Here is a 12,773-nt window from a genome sequence, read left to right as displayed (position 1 = left end):
CATTCGGTAGTTGTCAAAATAAATAGTACATGAAAACTTGCATTACCCCTACTCAACTGAAATGATTAATTCCCTTAGTTGGCACATTGAGCTATCAGAAATAAGAGCAGCTAAAGTCACTGCTATGTTGCATATTCATTTCTTCTTCAGTAGACTTTCATTTTTACCTGTTTGCCTGCTCAAAATTTTGAGTTGTCATCTAGCAACCTTATAATCATTACATGAACCACCAAAGACTAGATATTTGCATTCTAAATGCACCTTGGGTGAAAATCTATTGTCTTCTAATGAAAAAGACCAAAACTTTATTTGAAGACAAAAATGCTACCATATAGAACAAATAATTCATTTGGAAATCTTGTTTTTTATTAGTATAATTTAATGCCTTATGCTTTATAGATATCAATTCATTCTGAAGCAAGGCTTGTGGAACTTTTAATTTAAATTTTTAACTCTGAATGACAGTAGATACTGAACTTGTTCAACTGTGTTACAATTTCCTTTTACAAGAGAAAAACATTACTTAAAGGCAGGCCACCTACAAAATTTTGTAGAAGTGAAAGTAATCTCCCAATTGTTTCAATCTGTCTGATTTGGTTCATGAATACCCTGACTTTGTGTGTGTGTATATGCGTGTGTATATATGTGTGTGTGTGTGTGTGTGTGTGTAAATTATTACTCAAGTGAACATACTGTGTTTCTTTCATTTAAGTTTACACATTTCAATATACAATAGTGTTTTCTTACAAATAAGAAATAGAAGTTGAAATAGTTGATCTATCAATCTGAACTGATAAGTGAGACAGTGCTAAATGCAAGTTTCATTGACCACAGATCAAGAAAAAAACCTCTTCCATTGTCCATTTTTTTTAATCTATTTTTCAAAAACTGTAAGGAGAAAATACTCTCAGGAGGAAAAAAGATGAAGCTTTACTGCAAAAGAAATGAATGCAAGAAATAGCACTTTAAGTAGTGAAGAGACATGAAGCATTGCAACTTCATAGCCTGCTAAGGAGCAACAGCTGTACCTAATTTCAACTTGACGTGCTTCAGATCTCATATTCATATAGGTATTTAATGATCCAAACATAATGGTCCTATATAGAATAATTACTTATATGAAGGCGCAAACTTCATACGCATTCCTGTTTAAATGATCCTTCAAGAGAAAAACTGCACTGGTTCTTTGAACAATGAATAGTCTCTTTCACCAATCCAAATGTTTGGGGCTAAATAGTTTATCTTTTAAGATATAATAATAATAATGCTTCTGGGGTTACTTCTTTTTGACAGACTCTTTTTGTCTCCCCCCTTCCCAGGATAGCCAGTACAATGAAAAAAGGTAAAATGCCAAGCCAATCATTAAGTCATAGTGGTAGATAGTTACAAGAAATATCAGAAACAAGAGGAAATAAGGTATTTTAGAGTTGGTATATTTTGAAAGCAAAGATTCATTGCTTTGAGTTTGACTTTCCTTATCAGGGAGATCAGTAGAAGCAGAGATCTCAGATTCCTTGTCACCTGAAGAGTGGAGTGATTGTCCAGACTTTATTAATTCTTCATTTGCATGCCTTGCCTCCTGCGTATCCTCATGAGCTTCGCTTATTAAAATCATGGGCCCTTGAGATTTTTCCACACTGCATTCTCCTGACTGGAAAATCTGACCTATACATCTTTCTTTTTTACTACCTGATGCCAGTATTCCTGACCTTTTGGAAACATCTTCAGGATTAGATTTAGGATGGCAGTGATTCTCAATACCCTGGACTTCAGTTGGATTACAATTATATTCTGATTTAGTAGAAACAGATTGAAGAGCTGTGGTAGTAATTGTATTCTCTACAGCACTTGCCTGTTCATAAGATGGTACAGTTTGGGGATGGGAAATGTGAGAGTCATTCTGAGAAACTCTGTGAATGTCAGAGTTAAAAGCAGATTGAACAACAGCATCTAAGTCTGTTTTCTTTGATAACTGTTGGGCCTGCCCAAGATCTCTATTTTCTGGAAATATTTTTTTGTCTGTTGGTAACCTTCCTAAATGCAAATCTAGTTTTGAATTTGCTTTTTGATTACCTGTAATGACCTGTGAGGATTCTTCTACCAATGTTATATTTCTAGTGCCATATTTCTCCCTGTCATGTGTCTTTTGAGTATTGTACATAGACATGGTTTCCTCCTTCTCCATTTCATCTACACGAACATTACAAATACCTACACGTGCTTGCTCCTCAAAATCATTGTCATAGATTACACCTACTGTATCTCGTTGACAAAGGGTATAATGTGAATCATCATTTCTCCCTTCATGTGGATCAAACGCTGTTTCCTTTATCTCGATGGGCCTGTCACTTCGTGCTGTCTCTTGAGGTAGCTTAGCAATTATTGCTTTTTCTCTAGCAGACATGCTTTCTGGAGTACTTTCTGATGTTGTCTTAATTATATAAGCTGTTCCTGCTTCTGCTTTCTCAGTAATACCATGATCAGCTAGAGAAGGCAGTTCACAGAGCACTGTTTCTTGGCAGGTAAACAATTCTGTAGAAGTAGCTCTCAGACTTCTCCTATTATCTCTTTTTCCCCTCCTGTCCTCATAATTTGCTTGTTCTTTGATCTGCTTTGTTATATGTGTCTTACTCCCTTTTGCTTTTCCCTGACTTTCCAGAACATTCCAACTGTGTTTATGCTGTGTATTTTTATTCTGATCTTCAGGATTAATCCAATCTGATTTTTCTTCTTCAACCTGGAAAAGATAATCATTCCTCAAAACATCTTCATTTCTTGGTGAAAACTCTTGACCACTTTTCCCTCCCAAAGAGATGCCCTCACTAGTTGAGAGATCACGTACTGATGGTGTTACCATAGTTTCTTCCCAATTTAAATTTGTCCTTGGTAAATGAAATGTGTCTACTGTTATTGCCTGGGCAGGAACTGTGGTACCTTGTGTAGGCAAAGCAGTTGGGTGTCTTTTACTAACTCCAGTCCCTTCCATGCTTATTTTGGAGTGGCCTATCTGCCTTTCTTGGTCATGTAAGATTGATTGAAATTTTTGTTTTTCATTAATACCTGAGTGCTTCTTTTGTTCCTCTTCCTCCTTACCATTGTCATAATCTTCCATGGAAGATCTGCTTTCTGTTGATTCTTCCAGATATGCAGACACATCTGAATGGAAATCTCTCCTTAAACATTCCCAATCTTTTATTTCAACTTTCTTAGCTCCTCCTTCATGCTTTTTATTATGGTTTCCTGTTTTTATTTGATCTGAGGAGGGACAATATAGTTGCACTCTGCAACTCCCTTCGGCTGGATTAGCATTATCATCTAGGACTTCTTTGCTGCTAATAGATAATTGCACTAATTCATCACTACTAGTATCTCCTAATGATGGCTTGATTTCTCCCACATCTGAAAGAATTTTCTCTGAAGGCCGATGACTAGACTCATTTCCTGAGAAAGATTTTTCATTGTGGTGAAAATCTCTCTTCAGGGAGCTTTCTGCTGATGAATTTGGAGACAATGGTCTTTTGAACAAATCTGTGCATGTTTCACCATGAGGTTGCTTCTTCTCTAACTCTTCAACTTTATTTGAAAAATTGACTGTATCAGTTGAAAATGGATTCATCTCATCTCTGGTAGGAGTACTTCTAGTTCTTTGTAAATGTTGATTTATCTTATGGGATAAAAAGAACAATAAAGAATAATGGCCACATGATCTTTTTAAACGTGCAGAATGACATCGAAAGGCTTTTATTAATTTAGTTAGTAATTATCTGGTAGATTTCCTTGACTCATTTCATTCATGGATTTCATACAAACTCTGGAAGCCAGATGTTTTGGGGGAGATCCTTGTAAGCTATGACTTGGGAATGAGATTAGTAAGAAAAGGGACCCAAATTAATCACTATCCCTCTCAGCTTCCGAATTTCACATTGTATTATTCAACTATTCTTGCTTGTCATTGCACTTTCTCTTCACTTAGGATATACACATTGATAGCTCCATGCTAATCAATTAGAGAGAAGCTTCCTGGGTGCCCCTTGCTGCATTTACACTTGCTGTAGGTGCCCCCATTACAGTTTCTCTTATTAATATGTTTTCTGCAAAGCCTCTGCAAACTATTAATAGCAAAACGTCACTCAAAGAAAAGTGAGGGAGTTAATGTCTCTGCAAATTCTGTTTTAATGACCCTCTGCCAACTGGTACTCAAATGTATTTGAGCTCTTCAGTGATGCCAACTGTCAGGATTTAACAGTGAGATGCCTGTGTTTTTTTTTTCTCCTCATAACTGACATTTGCGCATGATCTCAATAATTATATGCAAATCTTACGTTTTCCCCTTCTTCTCACATAAGGCTCATGTTACTTGTCAACTGCACAGCTGTCTTGTAAGCCAATGCCTGTGGGTTCCACAGATTTGGTTGTATTTCCATCTATTATAGCGCTTCATTGTTTTATGCATTAACGTCAGCATGGAGCAAATTAGCATCTAAATTACAGCTCCCTGTTCATTTATTGGATGTACAATCTCAGTAACTTCTAAACAAACTTTTATATTTGAGCCTGCTCATCATAATGAGGTGTATTGGTGAAGTATGTGATTTTTCAGAGCCCTTTTATTATATTCTGTGGTTTGAAAAAAATGGCGATGTTAACTTTCAGCTGGTGAGAATTCTCACAATGGGTGACAACTTTGTAGTTTCTTAAAGTTGGAGCAAAGTAAATTGCATACTTTAGTGATGTGGCTCCCATATCAGTATAGAAAAGGTGGAATATGTGGGGAAAGAGATGAGCTCTATTTCTTTTCTGTTTCAGCTCCTCATAACTGACATTTGCATGATCTCAATAATTATATGCAAATCTTACGTTTTCCCCTTCTTCTCACATAAGGCTCATGTTACTTGTCAACTGCACAGCTGTCTTGTAAGCCAATGCCTGTGGGTTCCACAGATTTGGTTGTATTTCCATCTATTATAGCGCTTCATTGTTTTATGCATTAACGTCAGCATGGAGCAAATTAGCATCTAAATTACAGCTCCCTGTTCATTTATTGGATGTACAATCTCAGTAACTTCTAAACAAACTTTTATATTTGAGCCTGCTCATCATAATGAGGTGTATTGGTGAAGTATGTGATTTTTCAGAGCCCTTTTATTATATTCTGTGGTTTGAAAAAAATGGCGATGTTAACTTTCAGCTGGTGAGAATTCTCACAATGGGTGACAACTTTGTAGTTTCTTAAAGTTGGAGCAAAGTAAATTGCATACTTTAGTGATGTGGCTCCCATATCAGTATAGAAAAGGTGGAATATGTGGGGAAAGAGATGAGCTCTATTTCTTTTCTGTTTCAGCACTGACACTTGAAGAGGCAAATGTCATTGTAATCTTAGATGATTATGAATCCATGTATCCCAATGATTTGAGCTCCAACCAAATACAAGAAAGGATAAATTGCATTATGTGACTCATTTACTCCTATTTCTTTCTTTGTGATACAAGTGCTAGCTAAAGCATCCCCCAAAAAAATTTCAAATAGATTGAATGTTCTCCAAGTGTGAAATTTATGATAACAAATTTAATACTAAGTTGTCCAGTTCTGAATTTGTTTTCCGTTTAAAAATGGAGGCACAGGCTATTTTCGTCTCACTTGGTGATATAATATTCTACAATGATATGGAATTTTGAGATTCTCACAAGGATGGAAATAAGAAAAAAAATCTGCTAAGTGCAAGAATCATAGACTTGTAGAGTTGGACAGCACCCTAACAATCATCTAGTCCAGCCCTCTCATTCTATACGAGTTTATGCTGAGTGTACACTTGTCACAAAGATTAGAAATGCACATCAGGATAGTGCTACCTCTCCTGTAATTCCTACAAACTATTACTCAGAGCCGCTGGTAAAGAGATAAGAAATGAATGTCATTAATTTACCACTGCAGAGACCAGAAGCAACATAGTGAAATCAAAGTGCCTTGTTGATCGAGCTAGAGATGCAAGGACAGAACAGGTTGTGCTTTCACATTTGCAAATTACATTAGTTGAAGCTCTTGAAAGGCAGGCATTGCAGCATCTTTGAAGCATAAATGGATTCATCTTCTCTAATACCGTGACAACCAGAACACTTACCATCAACTCTAATTCTTTTTCATTTTGTTCATCATGTTCCCTGTTTACGTCTTTTACATTTTGATTAGTGGTTTCCAAGTCATCTCTGTCCTCATGAGAACAAACGATTGTTGGGATATAGGTATCTGAAAAGTTAATATAATTGTATCCATGTAAGATTGTTTTACCGTAGGCTTTAAAGAGACAAATTTTGTTTAAAGACTAAATAAGAAATAGTACCTGTAACCTTTGAATTCTCAGAGTTATTCTCTTCAGATGTTACCGATGATTCTTCTTTACTGTTAAATTTAAAACAAAATGTTATATATTTTTCTATAACTACATCTTCTAAGTATTTTTACACAGAGGAAAATTTAAGCCAATAACAACCCAAATAAATATTGCATAATCTTTCGTTTCTTTGTATTATTTTGTATATTTTTAAATAAAATTGATATTTTGGAATGATGCAATAATAAATATCAATGTTAGAAAAATTTCTAGATAATTCAAACAATGCTATATTTCCAAACAAGATCATGTTGCTTATATTTTTTGTCTTTTTTTCATTTTTTAATTTATTTTTTAAATTTCATTTTCTTTTATACAGTCAGTCACATTATTTAGCTTACAATGTGAATATTTTAACATATGAACACTTCTCCCTAGTACAGTTGACTAAACTATAAAATATCTTTAACAGAAATTGGCATGTTTCTTTGTCCCATGTTGCTTATATTAAAAGATGTGTAACCAAACTGAAAATACATGTAAATATAGATCATTCCATCATGAATTAAATCTTCACAAGAACATTTTTTCTTGGTTTAAGTGATAAAGTTTTATGAACTGACAGTACATTTCAGGTTGTAGAAATTGCTTTCTAATATTTCAATTATTAATGTTTTTGTGTTCCATTTTACTTAAAATTCTTTCACTTGAACTGATATAACATTAAATTTCTCTCTAGAAAAGGCAAGAGGATAGAAACAACAAGATAACTAAAAACTGAAAGGGAGCTAAATTTATACCCAGTTAAAAGAATTTATATGTATATTGCCACAGGCCAATTTCATAACTAAGACTTCAGGTCTCTCATATGCAAGCATATATTTTCTTTCTTTAAAATGATTTGGGTTATATTCCCTTTGCCCGTATATTCCACATACAGATTGAAAAAGATAAATACCTTGTTCTTTCAAATGTAACCTGTTTGTGGGTATAGTTTTATGAAATTGTTAGAATTTATATTTTTCCATGATACTCAGTAGAAAAAGTGTTAGTGGAAAAGTCCACTTTGTATTTAGTTATGTCATGAGTCAATTTATTAGAAATATTCAGCCAAGAAGTCATAATTTCTTGCACTGTCTCAGTTGAATTTTCTTCCAGTGACTTTTCTTAATGAATTTTTCTACAACAAAAGAAATCCAGAAAGTTAATAATGGCTAATAAATTTGTGTTATAGGGGCCAGCAGCCAGCAAATGGCAAAAGATATACATTACTGAACTCCCACATGACTGACTATGGTTTGAGTCTTGGACCAGTGGCTTGAAACTCACTCTGAGTGTATTTTGTGTGCATACCCAAGATCCCTGGAGGAGAATGGAGGAGAAGGGATCATGCCATGGCCATCCCCCCCAGGGGAAGGGGGGTGATTTCTCACTTTCCCTCACACTGTTTCTGTCTCTCTCTATAGTGAGTGCATGTGCCCTAAGGCAAAAACCTCTTTAAAAAAATAATAAATTGTGTTATAGAATCTAGGCTTCATTCAACAGGCAATTTTGTTCAAATTCTAGGAAGGTTTATTTTTCATCAACAAATCATGAGAAAATGGAAAATTCTTCTATCCTGATTGTATTAGAAGCTGATTAGTTTTCTATATATTCATAATGCCCATTTTAAAAATTTTATTTTATATAGAAGACATATGCTTTCCAGAGAGAGGAGGAATGGGGAGGAGTGAGAAATCATACCGTGGTAAGAAGGCTACAGTGCAATTCCCTCTCCTTATTCTCCTCTTAGGACTTGGGGTTTTCATATGCACCTAGCATCTTTTTCAAGCTGCTAGGTCTGGGACAACAACTTCAAAGTCAGTCATGTGGGATTAGGCTGCCTTAATCACCATGCACCACCTGGCCCTGTCATGCCCAATTTTAACTTTACTAAAAATATTTAGTAATTTTAGTGAGTTCACTAATGAAAATAATGTTTTTACATGAATATAATTTTATTAGTAAAATATATTATTTACATAATTGTATTGACTTAATCTATAAATCTGTATTGATTAAAGAGACCAATAATAACTCCAAATATTTATTTTTAAAAAATCTATCTGTAAACTGACAAACTTTTTCTGTCTCATGTGCATAATGACTATGTGTTTACAAAATATAAACAAGTAAATAGCAATTAATTGTTTCTACTTCTTTATTCCTGTAACAGTACAGAAAATCTAATTTTAGAGGAAAAACAGCTATTCAAAACCTTCTAACCCAACTAACATACTATCAACTATTTTCCTAATTAACTTTAAAATATCTTAACTTTTAAAAAAATGATGGACTCTAAAGGGAAGAAAATTGACATAATTAGTTTTCAGGAAAAATGATTAGGTACTCAACTGTGCATTATTATGTAGGTGGTTTGTTTTTTGTTTTTTGTTTTTAAAAAGCTAAACTTTAATTATTCAGATACTTTTACAATGAAAATAGATACTGAAAGACTGGTCTTTGGGAACCAGCAGTTAGCGTAATGGCTATGTCGCTGGACTCCCACGTAGTCGATCGCAGTTCGCGTCCCAGAGCCGGTGGCTTAAAACTCACGCTGGGCACGTGTGCGTGCGTGCCTGAGATCCCGAGAGGAGAATGGAGGAGAAGGGATTGCGGTGTGACCATCCCCTCTGGGGGATGATTTCTTGCTGACTGTCTCTCTGTCTCTGTCTGTCTGGCGAGTGCATGAGCCCCATAGCGAAAACCTCTCCAGAAAAAAAAAAAAAAAAAAGACTGGTCTTAAAGGTCCACGACTGGACAAAAAGTTAATAAAAAATTCCTAGGCAGGTGTTTACAGTGGACAAGGCCCATTGTCTCCACTCTCTGGCATTGTTAGGACTGTCCCTGTCTCATTCCCTGCATCATCAGGCCAACTTTGGTCCCCTCAATTTTGTTGGGAGGGCACTGCACTAGCAAGCTACAAATACAGAAATACAGGGTATAAACTTTAGATTTGGGGGATAAATACAAGGAATAAAAGTGGAAATAAATGTAGTTTAAGTATCATATTGAATATTCTTGAATAACAACTAAGAAAACTGCAAAAGAAAATCATACAGGGAAAAGAGAAACAGTAAATGTCCAGAAAAAATGTGAAATATACTATGTTCATAGATAGGAAGAAGATATTTTAAAGATGTCCGTTTCCTCTCAAATTGGCCTTCAGATTTAATTCAGTTTTAATCAAAACTTTAAAATAGCTTTACAAAGAATTTAAAAATATTATTCTTAAAAGGGCAATAAAGGGATAAGGAGAGCTGTAATATTTCTAAGAAACATAGGAAGGAGGAACCTGCTTCACCTGACTTCAGGAGTTCCTGTGAAGATCTGGTTATTGAAACAATGTTACCTTGGTATAGAGACAAACTGACTAATAAAGCAGGATTGAGATCTTAGTAACAGAACAACGCATACATAAAATTTTGGTATATGATAAATGTAGCATGTCAGAAAACAGAGCAGTAAATGGACAGAGAAAATGTCTATGTTATGAGAAAAGATGAAATTGGCACAACACATATTCAAAAATTAGCTTCAGATGGATTAAGACCTTAACTTTCAACACCCTGAAATTCTTAGGGAAAATATATATGAATATCTTTAGACCTCAGAGTAGGAAATATTTGCTTAGATAAGAGAAAAGAAAACATAAACTATAAAAACTTTGATCAGTTTAATGGTATCAAAATTTAAAATTTTATTCATTAAAAACTCTTTATAAAGTAAAAATATAAATAAGAAAGAAGATGCTTGTATTTCATAAAAGCAATACAAGTAAGGATTAAGAATATATAGGCAGGGTGCAGTGGTGTAGTGGTAATGCAACACTCCCTGATGCTGAACTCACATGGGGAAGTCCTGCATTCCTGTCACAAGGACTTGTGTCCTGTATCCTGTATGTGCAGAGAATGTACACACCTTACACACCTGGTTGAGGTTGGACTTCAGAATGAAGACCCCCTTTTTATTGGAAGGGTGTGATAATATCTCTTCCTCATGGAAGATATAAATAAATACATTTAAAAAGAAAGAATATATAAGGAACTGCTATACAAATTAATTAGAAAGCACAATCAATTCATGGGGGCAGGGTGGAGGTCACAAACATTTCAAAGGAGGGAAAGCTTACATGACCAAGAAGCACATAAAGGAATGGTCAGTATTATTAGAGAAGAGAAAAATGAAAATCAAGACCACAAGGAGATACCATTTTGTACCCATTTAACTAATAACAATTGAGAAGTCTGTCAATACTAAAAGTTGGAGATTGTTTGGAGCCACAACATTTCTCATATATTGTTTCTGGAAGAATAAATATGTAAAATCCACTTTAGAAAAAAACCTAACTATCATCATCTCCTTACCTTTAACATTCATATAAACCATGACCATTACATCCGCTCCTAGTCCATACTCATGAGAAAGTCTTACACATACTATTTCAGAAAGCTACTGGAATATTCATGGTGGCATTGTTATCAATGATATAAATCTTTTTTTAAATTATTTAAATTTTTAAATTTATTTTTTTTTTCAATTTAACCAGAGAGAGACACAAACAGAGAGAAAGAAAGAGAGGGAGAGGGAGAAAACAGATCATCAGGTCTGGGACTCTTACCACATTCAACCATGTAAGAGTCCTTAACCACCATGACACCTGCCAACCCCTCAGTGATATAAATCTTGAACCAACACAAATGCCAATCAATGATAGAGTAGATATGAAACTATAAAATATCACAAAAAAGATATTATAGAGCACTCCTAATTAGTAAGCCATTAATTTGGAGTTGGAATACCAATGCTTTTAAGAGTTCCCCCTACATCCACAAAGACATACACAATATGGCTAAATCTTAGAAATAAATAGTTCTGAAATATATCAGAGGAAATTACTTTTTATTAAGCTAAAAATTTAAAATATAATTTTATATAGAAAGATACAGATATTTATGTCAAGAAATACATAGACTATAATAAGATCTATATAAAACTAAGCTTGATTTTCAAGATTAAGGTCACATCAGGTGGCACAAGTTGTAGAAAAGAAATCAAAAAAGAAACAATTAGAAGTCAGTTATTGTTTTTGGTGGTAGTTTAGCAGATGTTTATTATAATATTTTAAAATATATACATATTCTGATTCTAGCTTCAGATAACTATGAAAACAAATAAGTTATGCCCTAGCTTAGAGAATGTCTATGTATAAAAGCCTATTCTAAAAATTAAAATACCAACAATATAATGAGTTACATCTAGAGAGGTACACCTTTAAAATATTACAGAAAAAGAAGAAAAAAATAAACAACTTGATGGTTGATGATGATAGGCCCAGAAATACACACATTGTAATATAAATAAAAAGCATTTTTGAATTTTTTTTTACATCTCCCTTTTGTATCTTGAGTCCTTTTCGAACAGCAGAGTTTCTTATTTTCCTGTATTACCGGTGACTAACATCATGCCTAACACATAATAGTGGCATAATAAATTGTGTCAAATAAGTGCACAAATCCTTCCTGTCCCTTCCATATCCTTACTAAGTCTTGTCTCTTGTTCTTCTCCTCTATCATCCCTAAAAATTAATTTCAGGAAAGACTATAATATTTTAAAGCATGCGTATTTTGTGTCTTCTAAGTTTGCTATTTATCACCCCTTCCAAACTTCAGGACAATCAATGCTTTTAATTATGAAGTCAAACAATTTAAACACAATTTGAAAATTATCATAAATTTTGAATTAAAAATTCCAAAAGACACATATTTTGTGAGGCAATAGTTTATTCCCAGTGTATTTCAAATCATAGAGGATGATCAGCTATATTACTTATTCTTCTAATAGATACTTTAAACACCATAAATTAAAATAAACACTGGAAAATCAAAATGAATAATCTCTAGCCTCTTACTTCAAGAAAGTTATAGTGTGATGATGAAAATAGTGACATCAACGGATAGTTATAATAAGTGATAAATATTACAATAAATAATGAGATATGATATTCTCAAATAAGAAGAAAGGACAGAAATGAGAAGGACACAGAGGAATCAGAGAATTTTACTAAGGAAGTTACTTCTGACTTACATTCTATGGATAAATAGGAGTTTCTCAGTCAGAGGCAAACGATAAGGTCATTCTAGGCTGAGGGAACAGTAAGTGGTCAAAGATGAGAGGGTTAGAAAGCCAAAAAAAGAAAGACACATCCAAGAACAAGATGCTTAGAGACTTTGGACTGTATTTGGAAAAAGAATGCCAAGAGACTGAGCCAGAGTTATTTTTAATGAGTCAGGCAAAATGGAGCTGAATTTAAGAACTTTTTTTTTTAAGAATTATTTAATTTGGAACCAGCAGTTAGTGTAATGGCTATGTCGCTAGACTTCCACTTAGTCGATAGTAGTTCGTG

At 34.0% G+C, this 12,773-nt stretch overlaps 1 protein-coding gene across 1 annotated transcript in view; it reads right to left on the bottom strand.

The window, feature by feature from the left end:
• Positions 1 to 953: 953 nt before the first annotated feature.
• Positions 954 to 12,773, bottom strand: part of PPP1R3A (protein phosphatase 1 regulatory subunit 3A) — a 45,794-nt gene continuing 33,974 nt past the window's right edge. Inside the window, exons 2-4 of the mRNA XM_006149480.2 lie at positions 6,338 to 6,396; positions 6,119 to 6,243; positions 954 to 3,664 (exon numbers count right to left, since the gene is read on the bottom strand). Of these exons, the coding sequence (XP_006149542.1) occupies positions 1,277 to 3,664; positions 6,119 to 6,243; positions 6,338 to 6,396 (2,572 nt within the window). The 3' untranslated portion in view covers positions 954 to 1,276. The remainder of the gene's footprint in view (positions 3,665 to 6,118; positions 6,244 to 6,337; positions 6,397 to 12,773) is intronic.

Source organism: Tupaia chinensis, unplaced genomic scaffold, assembly GCF_000334495.1.
Source record: "Tupaia chinensis unplaced genomic scaffold, TupChi_1.0 Scaffold000264_1, whole genome shotgun sequence".
NCBI classification, from domain to species: domain Eukaryota; kingdom Metazoa; phylum Chordata; class Mammalia; order Scandentia; family Tupaiidae; genus Tupaia; species Tupaia belangeri.
This window is presented reverse-complemented; position numbering and strand designations above follow the sequence as displayed.